The sequence below is a fragment of the Portunus trituberculatus genome, chromosome 41 (assembly GCF_017591435.1).
Source record: "Portunus trituberculatus isolate SZX2019 chromosome 41, ASM1759143v1, whole genome shotgun sequence".
Lineage (NCBI taxonomy): Eukaryota > Metazoa > Arthropoda > Malacostraca > Decapoda > Portunidae > Portunus > Portunus trituberculatus.
This window is the reverse complement of record NC_059295.1, coordinates 956,556-975,444: the sequence shown is the minus strand read 5'-3', so window position 1 is coordinate 975,444 and position 18,889 is coordinate 956,556. Positions and strand designations below refer to the sequence as shown.

Here is an 18,889-nt window from a genome sequence, read left to right as displayed (position 1 = left end):
CATCAGTTGATTAATACCATCCGGGTATTCTTAAGAGCAAACACTGCCTTCTGGAAGCTCAGGAAGGCAATAATCAGGCAGGATTTACCTTTGTTGCAAAAATGACCCAACACCCATGTCTTTGTCATTACCTTTGCACAAATTTTCCCTAAAAACCTATTATTAGTTTTTTGACTTTAGAACATAAAAATACATTGGTTATCATTCAAATAGCCTACTTTACAAAAATTTTGATCAGAAGCAAACTCAGGGATGGAATCCATGAAACTTGTCGGCAGCATGTTGACAATAACAAAACCTTAGCAAACAAACCGGTCTGAGGAACAACATCACTGCCGCCAGCTTCAATCACTGCATCTCCATCTACCAAGTTTTCTATCAAAATTCTATTTAGCTTACGATCAGATGTGTCTCTTTATTGGTTAATAAGTACCCATTTATGTAGATAGCTGGTGGACTGTTCTCTCCTCATAGCCAGCACAATTGAAGGAGGTGGCGATTCTCTCCTGTGTTAAGGCCACACTATACAGTCATCTGTGCTTTTATTTAGAAGCTTTGTTCCTAAATCACCAAGTCTATTAATAAATCATGCTCAGCTTATGTAAAAAGGCTGGTTCTCTTTGTAAAATTTTTGGTGTTGCCTGTAGTAGAACCATGAGGCAGCATGGTTTGGACTGCGTGGCTCAATCACCTGATGTGACGGTAAACAAACACTGCTACCAGCCACCACCAAATTATACTCATGGTTTATTTTGTTAAATTGTACATTAATAATAAATGTATGAATATGGGGTAATATTCCTGACATATAAATTCATAAGATAAATCATGCTGAATTAATAATTCTCCAATTTCCTGGACAAGAAAGATGCACAGGTGAGAACATGTGTTTTTATTGTTTCTGTGACCAAGTGATGCATTAGTAGTACCTTTAAGGTTGGAGTAACAAAATTCCCAAAATAGGCAGACTTTCCCTATTAATATTGCTTTCTATGGGAAAATTATGTTTGAATATCAAGGCGTCTCCAGGAACATAACCCTCATGTTAATCGAGAGTTGATTGTACCAGCATCAAAATAATGATGCATGCAGTTAGGGTAGGTAGAAGTACTGGAAAGGAGTGTCCTATATGCCATCAAATATGGTATCTCACTGTGGACAATTAGGAGTTAAGGTGGATGGCTAGATTGAGGAAATATGTGAAGAACTATTTCTCAATAATAAAAGTATATAGAGAAACACAACTATCACGTGGCATCATAACCTGGGAGTCTTTGAATGATGGGTGCACGATACCAGTAATTTTTTGCGCAATATAGACATATGTGCAGCTTTGTAAGTATGTGTGATAGCAATAAAATGCAATAGGAAAAGGAGCAATAAAAGAGGGTTGTGTGCACTCTAAAGTCTTTCCACCAGTATAAATACCTTCTTACTTAAACAAATAAAGCCTTACCTCTTTGCCTTCATAGTTTGTGAAAGAAGATGTAGGATTTTGGTCAAAGAGAACATCATCAATGTGGTATGTCCTGTTGTTGTAGCGTGTGAGGACAACACATCCAATCAAGGTGCTAGTGATTGCATCCTTGAAATTCCCTCGATGTTTCTGGCATAATGCACTCCTTGAAAAAAAAAAAAAAAAAAAAAAAACATCAGATATTTTCAGAATTAATACATAAAATAATAAAGAAAACTGTGTCCTTTATAAATCAATGGTTAAACTTACATGACTTCATAGCATGTTTCTGTGCGGAGAATTCTATGCGACACATCAACACAAATCATTAGACCATCCTCCTGGTGGCTCACTGAAGTAACATATCCTGGCCAGATTTCCAACCTTTAGAAAGCAAAACAGCAATACCATAAACATAGTATTCTTAAATGTAAAATAAATTTTTATCTACATACTTACCCACAATCACTGTCCAAACACACATTACCACAGCAAACTTACACCTGTCTAATAGTGCCAAGATATAGGTATGAAAGAAATACTTGACTGCCCTTTCTTGTTGTCTTTGAGAAGATGCCCACACCCATGTTCTATCCTTTAGATCTTACCAAGCACCAAGCCACCTTAACTTAATTACAATTAATAATTATGGGTGAGTATATGGATAGAAATAAATCTTAGTTAAAAATCCTATTCATTATTACATATACTACAACCAATAACTACTCATATTAATTATTGCTTAAAAGCATGCTGCAGTCAAGACTTAGTAAACTATGACAAAAAGTTTTTTTTTTAATTCCTGCAGATTATTGTGGGAAAAATATTCAGAGTTCATTTGGTATATGAATCATGGACATATGCATAAGGCAACACTCATTCTGACACATTTAAAGAGACATAAGTGACGAATGCCACAAGATGGGTGTGGCGCAATAAACTCTTTCAGCATTGTGGCATATTGCCTGTTTTTCCTTGTCATTTTACCAATAAAAGAGGTTATGTCATATTCCTGCTTGCAGGCTCTCTTACATTTTTTTCTTTGCTTATCTTCCTACTGCAACATGGTGAATAAACAAAATAGGCCATAGCAACTGAAGATGTGAGATAAGAAAAAGGAAAGAATAGGAGATAAATGAAAAGAAGAGGGAAGAAATGATGGCTTAGTGGCAGATGAAGCTGAGGCATTTGGCACAGCAGGGAAAGAGATTTTGGAGGGAAGGGACAGAAAGAGGATCCTATTTTCGATAGCAGAAACTAAGATGATGAAGTCAAGGTTAAAGAAAATGAGCAAAATACATGAGGAGGAAAAGAGGAAAGCAGGAGAAATGTACATACTAAGAGGTGCTGATCTTGATTACTTGGAGAGGATTGTCTCATGTAGAACAGGGAAGTTCCCTACTGATGGTTAAAATAAGCCATAATTCTATGAAATAGCATTCTTACAACACCCACCAGTGAGCTAAATCAATCAACAAAGGCACAAAGAACCAGAGCCAGGAATTCTGATAGTCACAAGGTAAATAGATCCTGAAATGGATACTAAATATGGGAATAATGAGTTCATTCTTTGTATGCAGTTTCTCTCTAGATCAACACAACATATAATTAATCTACTTATTTTGATGAACACATAGCGTGGGTGCTAAATTTTTAAAACTGTAAAGAGCAGTATCTCAAAACATGATTTTTTTTTTTATATAAAACTTTATAAAATCAACCATTATATAAGCTTCCTTGAAACTTAGTGTACTTATTGACAGGGATTGGGGTAACATTTTGTGTGATCAGTTTTTCCCTAATGTGATTAGAAATTTTTTAATGAAGTAAAATAACAGCTTTACGTGTTGTCTTGATGATGACGTCATGAAATGCAAAAAACTAAAAAAATCCTTGAGGTAAAATAACAGCTTTTCGTGTTGTCTTGATGACGTCATGAAATGCAAAAACTTTAAAAATCCCATATCATGACATATGGAGAAATTGAAAAAAAAAAAAAAAAAAAAACCATTCACTATGTTTTTTTAGGCATCTTTCAAGTATGTCCATGCTGAAGCACATTTAAAAATATTTTGAAATAAGACCTATACAACATTTTGAATGCAACTCTATGCATGATGTCATGATGTCATTACTTTATCAATTAATAAAAAATATGTTATAAGACTTATGACTTGAAATTTTCAGAATATTATAAGGTACTGGTTGTCTTTGATGTGTATGAATATAAGGTACTGGTTGTCTTTGATGTGTATGAATATGAATATATTCATACACATCAAAGACAACCAGTACCTTATAATATTCTGAAAATTTCAAGTCATAAGTCCTATAACATTTTTTTATTAATTTTTCAAATCTCAACCACAGCATGCCCTTAAGCACAGAAACTCAAGTATAGGACGGAGGATGGCCTCACCCACAAAACAAACTTTCAGTCCCAAAGACACACTAAAAAAAATTACAATGCAAAGGAATATGTAAGGTTCTGAAGTGGGTGCCACACTCAAATCCTATAACAAAGTAACAAAAAAACAGGATGGAGAGGAGCATGAAAACTACTCTCCCACTTAGAAAGGCTAATGAAGTCCTGATTCCCAAAAAATAATTGTGCATATACACCACCAAAGGAAGAATTTACAGAATTATGTACCCTGAGACCCATTACAATAGAGCCCTGGGAAAAAAAAAAATCCAAATACCAATGTGTAATATCCCTTAGATAAAAACAAGCAAAGGTTCTTGCCTTAAAGACAGCAGAAACAATCCAAATCTTTCTGAACAAGGCACTAGTAGCCACTACCTGAACTTCATGTGCCTTTACCTGTACCTGTTGCATGTCTTTATCAGAGACATTCCCATAAGCACTCTGGATAACCTTGCATATCCAGTGAGAAATTATATGAAGATGCACCACACCCCAAGGTTCAGGAACAGTCATAAACAGTCTGGAGCATCTAGGACAACAATCCTTGGTCCTGCAAAGATACTCCCTAATGGCTCTAATTGGGCATAAAAGCAAATTCCTATAAGAGTCACCAACAAACCCCATAAGAGCAGGAATCATGAAGTCTGACAGATTCATTACCTGGAGTCTTTGCCAACAAATTCAATGTCAAAAAAGTCATAGAAGACCATTCCCCTTTTTTTCAATGTGGTACAGTGGAACCATGCGTGCTTTGGGGTCCGAGGGGTCTCCAAGCGCACGGGTTCGAATCCTGTCCACAGTTCAAGTGAAGGTTGGGCTTCCTCACTCGGGGCAAGTTTCCTAGCGGGTGGGCTTTGAGATAGAAGGTACCACATAAAATATCCCCTTTAGCCCATAAATTCCTGTGAAAAGCCCACATGGGAAGGAAAAAAAAAAAAAAAAAAAAAAAAAACTGGCCCAGGGCAACAAAAACGTAAAAAGCCCACATATGCCATTCCCCAAACACAGTCAAGATTTACCCAAAAGAATTGGAAAAATGTCATGAAATTAATTTAAGTCATAGGAAGATGGAAATACAAATGCAGGCAGGGAGTTCCAGTTTACTAGGGGAAGGGATGAAGGATTGAGAGTACTTATTAACTCTTGCATTAGATAGATAATCAGAATAAGGGTGAAAGAAAGAAGAAAATCTTGTGCAGCAAGCCATGAGAAGCGGGGAGACATGCAGTTAGCAAGATCAGAAATGCAGTTGGTATGAAAATAGTAGAAGATAAAAAGAGATGCAACATTGCAATGGTGAGAAAGGTTGAAAAAAAAAAGTCAGAAGAGAGGGGTTAATGAAATGAAGTTTTTATTCCATCCTATGCAAAAGAGCAGTATGAGTGGAATGTCCCCACACATGCAAGTAGTACTCATACAGGGGTGGTTAAGGCTGCTGTACAGAGTTAACAGTTGGGGGTGAAGGGTGAGAAAAACTGACAGAGACAACTTAAAATGCCTAGATTCATAGAAGCTGTTTGAGCAAGAGATGAGATGTGAAGTTATCAGTTTAGATTATAAGTAAAGGATAAACTGAGGATATTCAGTGTAGAAGGAGACAAATAAGTGTCACTGAAAAAGAGGGAATAATTGTCTAGAAGATTGTGTATTGTTGAGTGATGGAGGGATTGCGTTTTTGGAGCACTGATGAACTTCAGCCAAGAAGCAGAAGCCTACGCTAGAAGGAAAATAATTTTCATAGGTATGCCCCAAGGGAGCCAAATAAAGAGGCTCATATCAGGAGCTTTTTATGGAACATAAAACCAAAGACAAATCCCAAGCAGGAATGCATGGCGAATGAAAAGGAGCCAACTTGGCATATCCACAAAACATTCCACAAAGATCCTAATCATGAGTGATATCCAAGCCAATCTAACATAAAATAGGACCCAAAATTTAATAATAGCTCCTAATGGAAAGTAAAGAACAACTGCTTTTGTATTGGAAAAAAAAAAAAAAAAAAAAAAGTTCCATCACACCAAACTAACTACAGTAGACTGACCACATTGCCTGATATGACCTTGGAAGAGGACTGTCTGACTGGTTGAGGAATAAATCTAGGAACTTTCCAAAAAAATCTTCCTGCTCAGAAGAGATAATGGAAAGCCTCCATGCATGAAGGTGAAGTGCCCTTGAAAACTTGTGAAGGTGATGGTGATGAGGCTGACGGAGCAAGGAGGCCCACTAAGATAGAAACTGAGGACTATGTACCAGCAGACTTAAAAGCAGAGGAAACAAATCTACAGCAGACCACTTTAGTAGGGCAATCCAAGTCGAGTGAACACAACTGACTCCGGACCTGGACCAGCACCCAATGAATTAAGAGTGAAGAGAGTAAAAAATGCACAGATCCAAGCTTTCTACTAAAAGGGAAAAATGTCTTCTTCCCAAGCCCCTCGGATTTGGCAGGGGCTATTGAAAAAAATATCCACCTGCAGCGCATCTGACACGGGGAAACTAATTTTTATACTAATGGTTGCAGATTTTACTATGAGGACACACACTCACAACTGAGGACGCCCCAGCACAAACTTGGGACAAAGAGGGATCAAGTTGTCCTCACCCCATTAAAAAATCTCTCCTGCCAAACATGACAAAGACTAGGACCAAGTTTGCCCTCGAGTGTTGTAGTTCATCAGTGTCAAATTATCTAACATGAGAGACATCATCATCTCAGCTAATTCCTAATGAAAAGAATGTACACCTTCATCACTAGTTTTGCAATCCTCAAGTTTGGCCCTAATCCTAAATTCTTACCATCAATCACGAGTTTTGCGTAATACTGCCACAAGTTGTGTCTAACATCATCATCACATGTGCTCAAGACCAAAAGGTTAATAATATTGATTTTACATAGTTCAATTCTAATTTAGGTAAACATTTGGGGTCTTGAAATGGATTAAAATGATTTAAATTGTTTCCTATCAGGGAAACTGTTTTGGAACAATCCAGATATGGAACAGCCTTCTGGAACGAATTATGTTTGAAGTCTGAGGGTTCACATATATATATATATATATATATATATATATATATATATATATATATATATATATATATATAGTGAAGACTCAATACTCAAATGTCTTAATAGTCAAACTTTTCAATACTCAAATGCAAAAGTTAGATTTAATACTTAAAAAATACCTGATCGTCGAATGTCCACACACGTGGTTGTAAACAAAGATTCCTTAGCCTCTCCCTTCCCCCCTCCACCAGTTGTGCTGCTGCAGTCTTGAGAATAACATTCTCGTGCGTTGTCTGTTGTTCTTCATTTATAAACTTACATTAACACCGAGCTTATCAGAAGTGAAAATATTTGGCAATCGAACAGCTGCACACATGGTTGTAAACAAAGCACTGGCCTCTCCCTCCCCGCCACTGCCACTGTCCCGTTCTGATAGTGTTTTACCATTAAAAAAAAAAAAAAAAAAAAAAAAAAATGCTGGTATTCCGGTATACCTGGTACGCACATCCCTATTCCTGCCACAGTCTTCAGAAAAACAACATTCTGCTGCATTTAGTCAGTAGTTTTTCATTTAGAAACTTACAATGGCACCAAAGAGGGTGGTTACTGGTGGTGAAAACAAGGGATCTAGTGAAAGTGCAAGTGTTAGTTAGCCATATCCCTTCACTAGTGGGTTAACTAATCAAACCAGATATTTTCATGGATGGTGACTTGTCCTCCAATGACCTCCTTCCTCCTCCCCACCCTTCTCCTCTCCTCTTCAACATTATCCATCACCAGCCTCCACTTAGCGTAGACTGTGGTGAATACGGGCCACTTTTTACATCTTTTATTATAAAATCTACACAAATCAGTCAAATCAATTGAAAATTTGTGTGAAGGTACCTTACTATGTGATACATATTCCCTGAAAGAAAATAATAATTTCGATTATCATTATAGAAGTTATTAACATAAATAAGTGGCCTACTCTATGCCGAAGTCCTGGGGTGAATGGGGCCACCCTTTTGGGTTGAATTGGGCCATCATTTGGGCCACTAAAGTTTTAATGTTTTTTCAGTATCTTTTATGTATTTTACTTTTTCTTTTCACTTATCTCTCTTTCTAGAATGTTTCTAGATTTTTTATAGTTATTATAGGCTACATCCACACCTCGAATCTGATAAGATGTTTTGCCCACAAGCTTTATGGGTCATATTTCACATCAACAGTCATCAACATCATCCCTTTTTGGTCGTCATACATGTCATTTGGTTTTCTTTCCAAAAACTTCATTTTTAAGAACTCTTTGCCACACATAATCACACGCCCAATATATGCTTTTCCATAATCCACCCTATAGTAGCCATTTTCTTCTATTTCTCTCTTTCTCTGTATTCTACTGTACTTCCGAGCATTAAACATTGCAACACCTTCAATTTCTTCATCTTCGTCCATGTCCTCTACACTGCTGATTGCAGAATGATTGCTGTTCAATAGCTCAGCATCTTCCTCCTCTACTGAACTGGGCTCCTTTAGAGGAGTGCTGTTGCGGAATCTCTTCCTTGATGTCCTTTCTTCTGGCGCTTTCCTTTTCTTTTCTAGTCTCTTCAAACTCTTCCAGAAATTCGTCAACATCTTCTTGTTCCCCAGATGAAACTTCTTTCCTTTTTCTTGTGGTTCTGTTTCTTTGTTTTATTCTTTCTTCTTCTTTTCAAGGATCATCTTTTCTTTCTCCTCGACTGCTTCTAAGAACTCATTGTGCATTATGACGCAACAATGGACATCTATTTTTCTTCTTGCCATTGTCTGTGTTGTACCACTAGTGGTTGGGTAGGGCTTTCTGAAAACATCTGCCATTATCTGCTCAAAAGAGGTTGAAGGGGAAATCATCTCTCTGGGAGGACTGACCTTCTCTGGAGTCGCTGGTTTGTGGACTGACTCTGAAGATGTCTGGACACTTTTGCATAATTTATACATATTTGGGTTGAATGTTTTCATTGGATAAACACTGCGGTCAGGTGGATACAAACCAGTCTTTTTAAAGGCCATTTCTACATTTGGGAGACTGAAACATTCATCCCAAGCCTTGCCCACCAAATCTACGAATTCCCCTTTGGTAATGTTCCGAGCATAGTTTGCTGCTTGCCATTTGGCAAAAGTGGCATCCAACCTGGTCTTCAAAGGCTTAACCCCTTCGCGCCGGATGTTAAAAAAGCCTGCCTGTATGATATACGGGTGGTAGTGCCGCACACCTGAGCGCAGGAAACTCTTGCAAGCTTGTCATACTTGTCGTCTTTGTGTATTATGCTGCTATTTTTTAGTCACTATATCGCCTTCGAAGAGGAAAGTGGACACTTCTCTCTTCGGAGAGAGAGAGAGAGAGAGAGAGAGAGAGAGAGAGAGAGAGAGAGAGAGAGAGAGAGAGAGAGAGAGAGAGAGAGAGAGAGAGAGAGTGTGTGTGTGTGACTGCTAATATTTTAGACACAAGTGGGACGCATGTAGCTTATCTTTCAAGAGGAAGAGAGGGAGGGAAGGGAGGAAGAGAGGAGAGAGAGAGAGAGAGAGAGAGAGAGAGAGAGAGAGAGAGAGAGAGAGAGAGAGAGAGAGAGAGAGAGAGAGAGAGAGAGATTAGAAAATTTGTTGTTTGTGTGTGTGTGTGTGTGTGTGTGTGTGTGTGTGTGTGTGTGTGTGTGTGTGTGTGTGTGTGTGTGTGTGTGTGTGTGTGTGTGTGTGTGTGTGTGTGTGTGTGTGTGTGTGTGTATTTACCTAGTTGTAGTTTTACAGGGCCTGGGCTTTATGCTCGTGTGGCCCGTCTCCATATCTACACTTATCCAATCTTACTTTAAAAGTGTGCACACTCATTGCAGACACTACTTCTTCATCTAAACTGTTCCACGTCTCAATACATCTCTGCGGGAAACTATATTTTTTTATATCTCTCAGACATCTTCCCTTTCTCAGCTTTTTACTATGCGATCTTGTGCTTCGGGTGTCATATTCTTCTCTCAGGATCAGTTTCTCATTGTATCAGGTCTCCTCTCTCCCTTCTTTGTTCCAAGGTTGGTAGATCCATAGCCTTTAGTCTCTCCTCATATGTCATCCCTTCAAGTTCTGGGACCATTCTTGTAGCCATTTTTTGTAGCCTCTCCAATTTTCTTATGTGTTTCTTTTTATGAGGGGTCCACACTACTCCTGCATATTCCAATCTGGGTCTTATTATAGTATTTATCAATTTCTTCATCATTTCTTTGTCCATGTAGTGAAATGCTACTCCAATATTTCTTAGCAAATTATATGTTTCTCTAAAAATTCTATCAATATGGCTTACTGGTTGATTGTTTTCTTCCATCGTCACTCCTAAGTCCTTTTCCTTTTTGACTTTCTCCAGTTCTACTCCATCTCCCATCTTATAGATTCCCACAGGTCGTCTTTCACTCTTTCCCATTTCCATGACATGGCTTTTGTTCACATTGAATTCCATTTCCCACTTCTTACTCCATTCCCAGATCTTATTTAGGTCTTCTTGCAGTATTTCACAATCCTCCTTTTGCTTTATAACTCTGCACAGTTTCGTATCATCCGCAAACAAATTTATGTAGCTGTTCACTCCTTCTGGCATGTCGTTAATATAAATGAGGAAAAGTACTGGTGCCAATACTGACCCCTGTGGCACTCCGCTTTCTACTGCTCTCCACTTGGACTTCATATCTTTAACTACCGTCCTTATTTCTCTCCCCCTCAAATAATTTTCTATCCATCTCAATGTGCTTCCTTTTAAGCCACCCTTCTCCTCTAACTTCCACAGTAATCTTGCGTGTGGCACTTTGTCAAACGCCTTTTTTAAATCCAAATAGATGCAGTCAACCCATCCTCTCTCTCTTGTACTCTATCAACTATTCTAGAATAGAAACTCAATAAATTAGTTACACAAGACCGTCCTTTTCTAAAACCAAATTGGCTATTTGATATTAATTTGTTGTCTTCAAGGAACTTGATCCATTGTTTCTTTATTATTCTTTCACACATCTTGCATATTACACTAGTTAGTGATACCGGTCTGTAATTTAAAGGTTCTTCTTTCCTTCCGCTCTTATATATGGGAACCACCTCAGCTCTTTTCCATTCTACTGGCACTGTTCCATTTTCTATTGAGCATTTTATGATGTTGTATATAGGACTTGCTAGTTCTTCCCTACATTCTTTCAGTATTCTGCCTGAGACTTCATCCGGTCCCATTGCCTTCTCTTCATCCAGTTCCTTCATTAACTCTTTTATTTCAAGCTTGGTTACTTTAATCTCTTTCATATAGATTGTCTCTCTATTACCCTGTGGCCTCTCAAATTTGGATTCTTTAGTAAAGACCTCCTGGAATTTTTTATTTAATAGTTCTGCCATACTTTTGGGTCTTCCACCATCCCGTTCTCTCCTTTTAACCTTTCTATTGTTTCTTTTTGCCTAATTTTTCCATTTATGAATCTATAGAACAATTTTGGTTGCTCCTTACATTTTTCGACAATATCTTTTTTGAAGTTCTTTTCCTCTTCCTTCCTCACCTTAACATATTCATTTCTCGCTGCCTTGAAGTTTTCCTTGTTTGTTGGATTCCTATTTCTCCTCCACCTTTTCCATGCTCCATCTCTTTTTTCCTTTGCCCCAGCACACCTTGCATTAAACCTGCCCAGCACACCTTGCATTAAACCAATCTTTCTTTCCTTCTTCTTTTGGTCTATATTTTGGGACATATTCCCTGACTCCTGTTTTGTAAATTTCCAAAAATAAGTTATATTTGTCTTGCATTGTCTCTGAGTTTTCCATCTCCTCCCAGTCTACATTTTTAAAATAGTTCTTGAGATTCTCAATATCAGCCTTTCTGTAATTTAATCGGTCTCCTTTGTATGAATCGTCTCTATCTTCCTTTCCTTCTTCTATATCTATTTCTAATATTGCATGGTCACTCTTTCCCAATGGGCACTTATATCTTATATCGTCATTCATTTGTATACCCTTGTAAAAACTAGGTCCAATCTCGCTCGTTGTTTCCTCTGAATCTTGTGCATTCCTTTACTCTCTGGTCCATCATATTGTCTATCATTAGGTTCAAGAATCTTTCTCCCAGGCTTCTTCCCCATACCACTTTCATAATTTTCCCAGTCCACTTCTTTACAGTTAAAATTTCCTACTAATATAACTTTTCTCCTTTCTTTAACGATGCTCATTAGACTCCTTATTGTGTCATCTATCATGTCTTTATATTCTTGATTGGTCCATGAATTTGTTTTTGGTGGCACATATGTTACAATGATTGTTAACTCTTTTTTATTAATATGCATCTTAATATACAATACTTCTGCTTTTCCTTCCCCACATTCCACTTGGTTGATCACTATCTCCTTCCTTAACATTTTCATGAATGTTACAAGGCGGGACGCATGTAATTTATCTTTCGAGAGGGAGAGGGGGATGGAGGGAAGGGAGATGGGAAGGGAGGAAAGGGAGATGGGGAGGGAAGAAAGGGAGATGGGAGGAGAGAGAGAGAGAGAGAGGAGAGAGAGAGAGAGAGAGAGAGAGAGAGAGAGAGAGAGAGAGAGAGAGAGAGAGAGAGAGAGAGAGAGAGAGAGAGAGAGAGAGAGAGAGAGAGAGAGATGGGAACAGTCTATGCCATTGGGTAATTTTAGACACAAGGCAGAACGCATGTAGCTTATCTTTAGTGATTGGTGGAGACAAGGATGGTGGGAGGAGCACTAGGATTTCAAAGACAGCATACGGCGTGTGTAGTTGGTATCCAACACACTATACGGGACAACTGAACTGAAGAAAGCTCAGAAAAGAAATATAACGCCTACGTAGGCGTCACCGTATTTGCTATTGGGTCTTCATGACGCCTACATAGGCGTCACCGTATTGAAGGAGTTAAAATAGCAAACATTAAGAGGTTGCAGTACATCAGTGGTGTGAGGAGGAAGTTTAATGATGGTTATTACTAAAAAAAAAAAAAACATTAGAAAGCTTTAATTTAGCAAAAACATAATGAAAGTGTGGTGATACACCCCGGTATACGAAATACACCGGGGTGAATCGGGTCACTCATTGAAGTGCCTATAGTACTAAAGCTAAAAAGAATTTTTAATTTCTGATTAAAGCATGCAAAAGAACATAAAATTACCTATATGACCTGCAATTTTTATAAAAATTCAACAAAATTTAGTGTACTTTCAGGAAAAATTAAATAAAAGTTTTCTTTCGGATATGAAAATTTTGCAATTTTGAAAAACACACTTTTTTTTAGGATGCCCTAGGAACCATAAGTTTTTGGTCAGGACCAAAAGAACAGAGAATTATCTATATGACCTGCAATTTTTATAAAAATTCAACAAAATTTTGTGTACTTTCAGAAGAAATTGAATAAAAGTTTTCTTTGGGATGTGAAAATTTTGCAACTTTGAAAAAAAAAAACTTTTTTTTAGTATGCCCTAGGAACCATGAGTTTTTGGTCAGGACCAAAAACTTTTTTAAGGTTGTGTAGATACTGAAGTGGGCTTTCAAGCCCAGTATTCACTTTTTTCAACTTACAGATTCTTCATAAATTTTTAAGGAATGGCCCAATTCACCCCAGCTGGCAGGGGGGACCAGTTCACCCCGATCTACGCTACAGTGTATACAAATCAAAATTATATATAAAAATAATTACATTGAAATTTCTATAAACTTGAGGTTTTGCTAAGATTAGAACAAATTACTTGATTTATAGGTATCAACAGTTGAACTTTTTGATATTTGAACAACCAATTAAGTTCAAGTATTGAGTCACCACTGTGTGTGTGTATGTATGTATATATATATATATATATATATATATATATATATATATATATATATATATATATATACAGTAAGGTCTCGGTTTACGTCAGAGTTACGTTCCTGAAACATGACGTAAGTCGATTTTGTACGTAACTTGAGTTTCCGTACATTTCAAAGCATATTACGGAGTTTTCAACCAATCATTGCTTATGGTCATTCAGATAAGTTAAAGGTTATATTGTTATACTATTTACAAGTATGTAGGAATATGAAACACAAGCTTGTTTTTGTTGTTGATTAGGGCCACGAACACGAAGGACTGCAGGTTGCAGAGAGGGGTGGACGCCTGAGGCTGCCAGAAGGGTGGGCAGGTCGAATGTTATGACGCCCAGGGTGGACAGCTGGGAGTGTAGTGCAGTGAGGTGGGAGTAGAAGTGTGGGCAGCAGGGCAGGAAATGCAATAGGAAAGGGCAATAGGGATCAGCAGACAGGCGCAGATGGTGCAAGTCAGCTGCGAGTGTCGTGTGGCCCAGGCGAAGGCTCCGGAGTTGTTATTGTTGTGATGGGTGCGCGAGCCCTCAAGGTCGTCAACCTCCCCGTTGTCATGGTAATGGGCTTCCCATTTTCTTCTTCCCTCCCTCACACACAGCTGCTGCCTCCCTTCTCATGTCTTTTAATTATGTCCTCTTTTTTCTTGTAGCGTAATGGTTTTCCTTTTCTTAGCATCACTGCTGTCACTAGGAAGTTTTCTCTTTGGTGCCATTGAGCATGATACTAAGAACTTGAGTCAGTAAACGCAAAGTAGGAAAACACTCTTGCCAGGGGCGACAGTGTGGTGGAAGTGAGGCAGGGTGTTATTGTATTCAAGCGTGAGGCGGGCAGTGTGGCGGGCAACCACCAACAATAACAATAAATCCCGCACTTTACAATTTATAAATTTTCAATTTTTTTAATCTTGAATTGCCTTATGGTGGACTGACGTAACTACGAGTTTGACGTGACTCGAAACTGACGTAACCCGGGACTTTACTGTATGTATATGTATATATATATATATATATATATATATATATATATATATATATATATATATATATATATATATATATATATATATATATATATATATATATATATATATATATATATATATATATATATATATATATACAGAAATACCTCAAGGTACGATCGCCCCAACATACAATTTTTTTTATATATGACAAAATTTTTCATAAAATTTATGCCTTGAAATACAAAGATATATCTAAGATACATATAGCCATTGGTAGGTGAAGCAGTGATCGCTCGGCTATCCGCGTCCACCCGAACATTCAGCCTACATTGCGTATCATTGTTCATCCTTTGTGCATCTATGTATGTGTCTGTGCTCCACGGCAGTGTGCATTTTTTCTTAAGTTTTGTGAACTCAAGACCATGGGACAAGATCATCAGTCCCAAAAGTAAAAGTTTGATGAGAAACAAACAAAATAGCCTGTATTCACATAATGATTACACTTAGAAATTCAATAAACAAGTGAGTACAAATGGTGTTCTGCCCACAAGCAACTCTTCCTCTTTGCAATGTAAAATACCAGAAGTCTATAGATGTCATGGTTACCAAAATATCAGATTGAATTAGGCGGTATCATCGGTTTATGTGGCCTTGTGTCCGATCGGGTTCAACAGCCTTGGCTAGACCTCTCTCTCTCTCACCTGTCGCCTGTTCTGATACCACTCATTCAAAAGTTGTCTCCCCACAACATGGCAAGAGACCCAAGGGATAAAAGTAAGGCACGCCGCAGAGGTGGCGGAATCAGACACGGTGAAATCACTGTTGCTCCTACCATTCATCGTTGCTGACACAGTGACATAGAACATATGTTTACTCCTGATGAGTGTTGCCAGCTCACAAGCAAAGAAAACAGAAAAAATATAGCCGTAAAAAACCTAAACGTCTATGGACGCGCCCAGTCTTCTGATGACATCTATTGATGTGTCCCTTCTCTTTAAGTAGTTATTTTGGGCAATATAGTTAATTTATATCATGCATACAATAAACATTGTATTTATCTTATATTAAATCTATATTTGGTTGGCATTTAAATCATGTTAAATTTTTTTAGGGGGAGGGGAGGGGTTAAATTCATATCAAGAACGAATTAACTCTATTTCCAATAATTTCTATGGGAAAAATTGATTTGATGTACAATTTTTTTGATATACAACAATCGTCATGGAACAAATTAAAATCCTGTGTCAAGGTACCACTGTATATATATATATATATATATATATATATATATATATATATATATATATATATATATATATATACAGTCAACCCTCGGCTATCGCGCCTTAAGCTATCGCGTTTTATTCCTATCGCGCACCCATGAAAAGCTACTAAAATTTCATTATCGCGACCTCAGATGCCTGCTATGCGCGTGCCATGACGTCATGGAACATCTGAGCACTCATTGGCCAAAACCGCCTTGCCAAGATCAATTCGGCTATCGCGTTTTCAACTATTTGGCTATTTCAATTGAATATTAATTATGTGTGTGTGTGTATATATATATATATATATATATATATATATATATATATATATATATATATATATATACAGTAATCCCGAATTACGTCAGAGTTACGTTCTGAAACATGACGTGTCAATTTTTTAACTCAGTTTTTGTTCTTCAAAGCATATTATCAGTTTTCAACCAATCATTTTTTATGGTTATTCATAGGTAAGTAAAAGGTTATATTGTTATATTGGTATATTATTTACAACTGTAGGAATATATTGATTAGGGCCAAGAACGAGAAGGACTGCAGGTTGCAGAGAGAGGTGGACGCCTGAGGCCGCCAGGATACAGGTTGAATGTTGTGAGTCTTGTGACAGAGTGGACAGCAAGCTTTGTAGTGCTGAGTAGAAGCCACAAACGTTTCAATTTTCTCTATCCTGGTTACTTTTTTCAAGGCCTCATAGAGTGTCCTTTTCACAAATTATTTGCTCACTCAGCATGCTCTTCTGATTATTGTCCTCAATCCACAGTAAAAGCAGTCTTTCCTTCTCTGTCAACACATGTTCTTTGCTTCTTATCACTGTAGAGTTCATAGTAGCACCCTTCACATTAGCCAAAATACAGTCCTTGTCCTTGAGAATGGTAGCAACAGTCGTGACTCATCCCTAGCATGGCCATCGCTGATGCTTTTTCTCCCTTCTCATGTCTTTTAATTATGTCCACTTTTTCTTGTAGGGTAATGGTTTTCCTGTTCTTAGCATTACTGCTATCACTCACGAGTTTTCTTTTTGGTGTCATTGAGGAAGATACTAAGATAGTCAGCAAACGCAGATGAGGAACACTCTTACCACGATTGTGGTGGAACTGACACAGAGTTATTGTATTCAAGCGTGAGGCGGGCGGTGTGGCAGATAACCACTAGTGACGCCTGGTGGCCAACAATAACAATAAACCCTGCGTTTTACGATTTATAAATTTTCAATTTTTTAAATCTTAAATTGCCTTATAGTGGACTGACATATGTGAGTTTTTTCGAATCGAGACCAACGTAAATATATATATATATATATATATATATATATATATATATATATATATATATATATATATATATATATATATATACACGCACAGGCAACCCCCCGTTTAACGAAGGGCTTACGTTTCTAAAAAACACTTTGTTAAGCGAAACTTCGTTAAGCGAACCGATTATAACAAGTTTAACCAATGATTTGAACTTCCATTGAGAGTAAGCAAAGCGAGAGTGCATCATAGTACAGTAAAAGGTTTAAAGAAAGTAAATATTATGAAGTTAAACATTTAGGTAGTTTAATTTAAGTCATTATAATGTACGAGTACACTAATGTATGTATGTATGTAACTTTATAATGTTGATGATCTTAACTTTATGAAGGGAGGAAGAGTGAAACTGGAAAGACACTAACCGGCAACCTGTGGAATGTAAACGAAGTGCGCATCATTATACTGCATACAAAACTTATGTACCACATTTCCACAAGGCTTTCCATTTTATCCATTGTAGAGTCACGAGTTCAGGTGGTTCTTTTAGCTTGCAAGGAAGATACGGTCTCACCAGCCTTCTTAATAGAATCTGCTGACTTGAAAATAGAGACAGTATAATATGGAGTCAAGATAGTGGCCAGCACTGCTATAGTTTTCTGTCCTCTCTCATGTCTGTGAATAATATCTAGCTTCATTTAAAGAGAAAGAGACTTCCTGGTCTTCTTATGAACACTAGGCCAATTGCAGGGCATTTTGGTGGTAAGTTGAGCTAGGGAAGACAAGCTGCTGCTGACGCTGTTATGTTTTGACTGGGGAGTTAGTGTTGCGCGTGTTGTCCACGAGAGGCTTGATCTTGATCTTGATCTTTATTCTACAGGGGTCCCAGGATTTTTCCTGAGGCAGGCCTTAGTACCAGCAGCTCCTGGTGTATTCAAAAGCCTGTCAGCTTGCTTGATATGGTGGGGCTTTCAAATTTGGAAAAAAATTACCTGGATAAAACTTCGTTAAAGCGAGTCTGGTGTTCGTTAAACGAGCAGATGGTAGTAAAATGAAACCTTCGTTGTAGCAAAATTTCGTTGTGTGAACCTTCGTTAAACGAGGGTTGCCTGTATATATATATATATATATATATATATATATATATATATATATATATATATATACATACACAGTGATACCTTGAGATACGGTCGTCCTAACTTACGATTATTTTGAGATACGACAAGAAATATTTGAAAATTTATGCCCCAACATACAATGAAAAATTTGGGATACGATGAACGATAATAATTATTGTAGAAGTGAACGCTAGGTAGCAAAATCTGCGGTTGGCTGTAGTTAGTTTGTTTGAGCCTCATTGTTCAAACACGTGTTATTCGTTGTGTTTGTGCTCATGTTTCGTCTTATTTTTTTATATATACACTTTATTTTGTTATTAACCCTGGGTTCCAAAGCTAAAGACAAAGTATATATAGTATACCTAAATAATTTCATATATGTAAATGTCTAAATTAGTGCTATTGTAATATTATTACTATCATCATTACTATGACTATTAACATTATTATTATTATTACTATTATTATTATCATAATCATTACTACTACTAATACTATTATTATTGTTGTTTTTATTATTACTATTATCATTATTATTATTAT

General features: G+C 37.2%; 1 protein-coding gene across 1 annotated transcript in view; it reads right to left on the bottom strand.

The window, feature by feature from the left end:
• The window catches only part of LOC123517159 (piwi-like protein Ago3), a 269,657-nt gene that overhangs the window by 92,363 nt on the left and 158,405 nt on the right, over positions 1-18,889 (bottom strand). Inside the window, exons 8-9 of the mRNA XM_045277139.1 lie at positions 1,727-1,840; positions 1,457-1,622 (exon numbers count right to left, since the gene is read on the bottom strand). Coding sequence (XP_045133074.1) covers positions 1,457-1,622; positions 1,727-1,840 — 280 coding nt within the window. The remainder of the gene's footprint in view (positions 1-1,456; positions 1,623-1,726; positions 1,841-18,889) is intronic.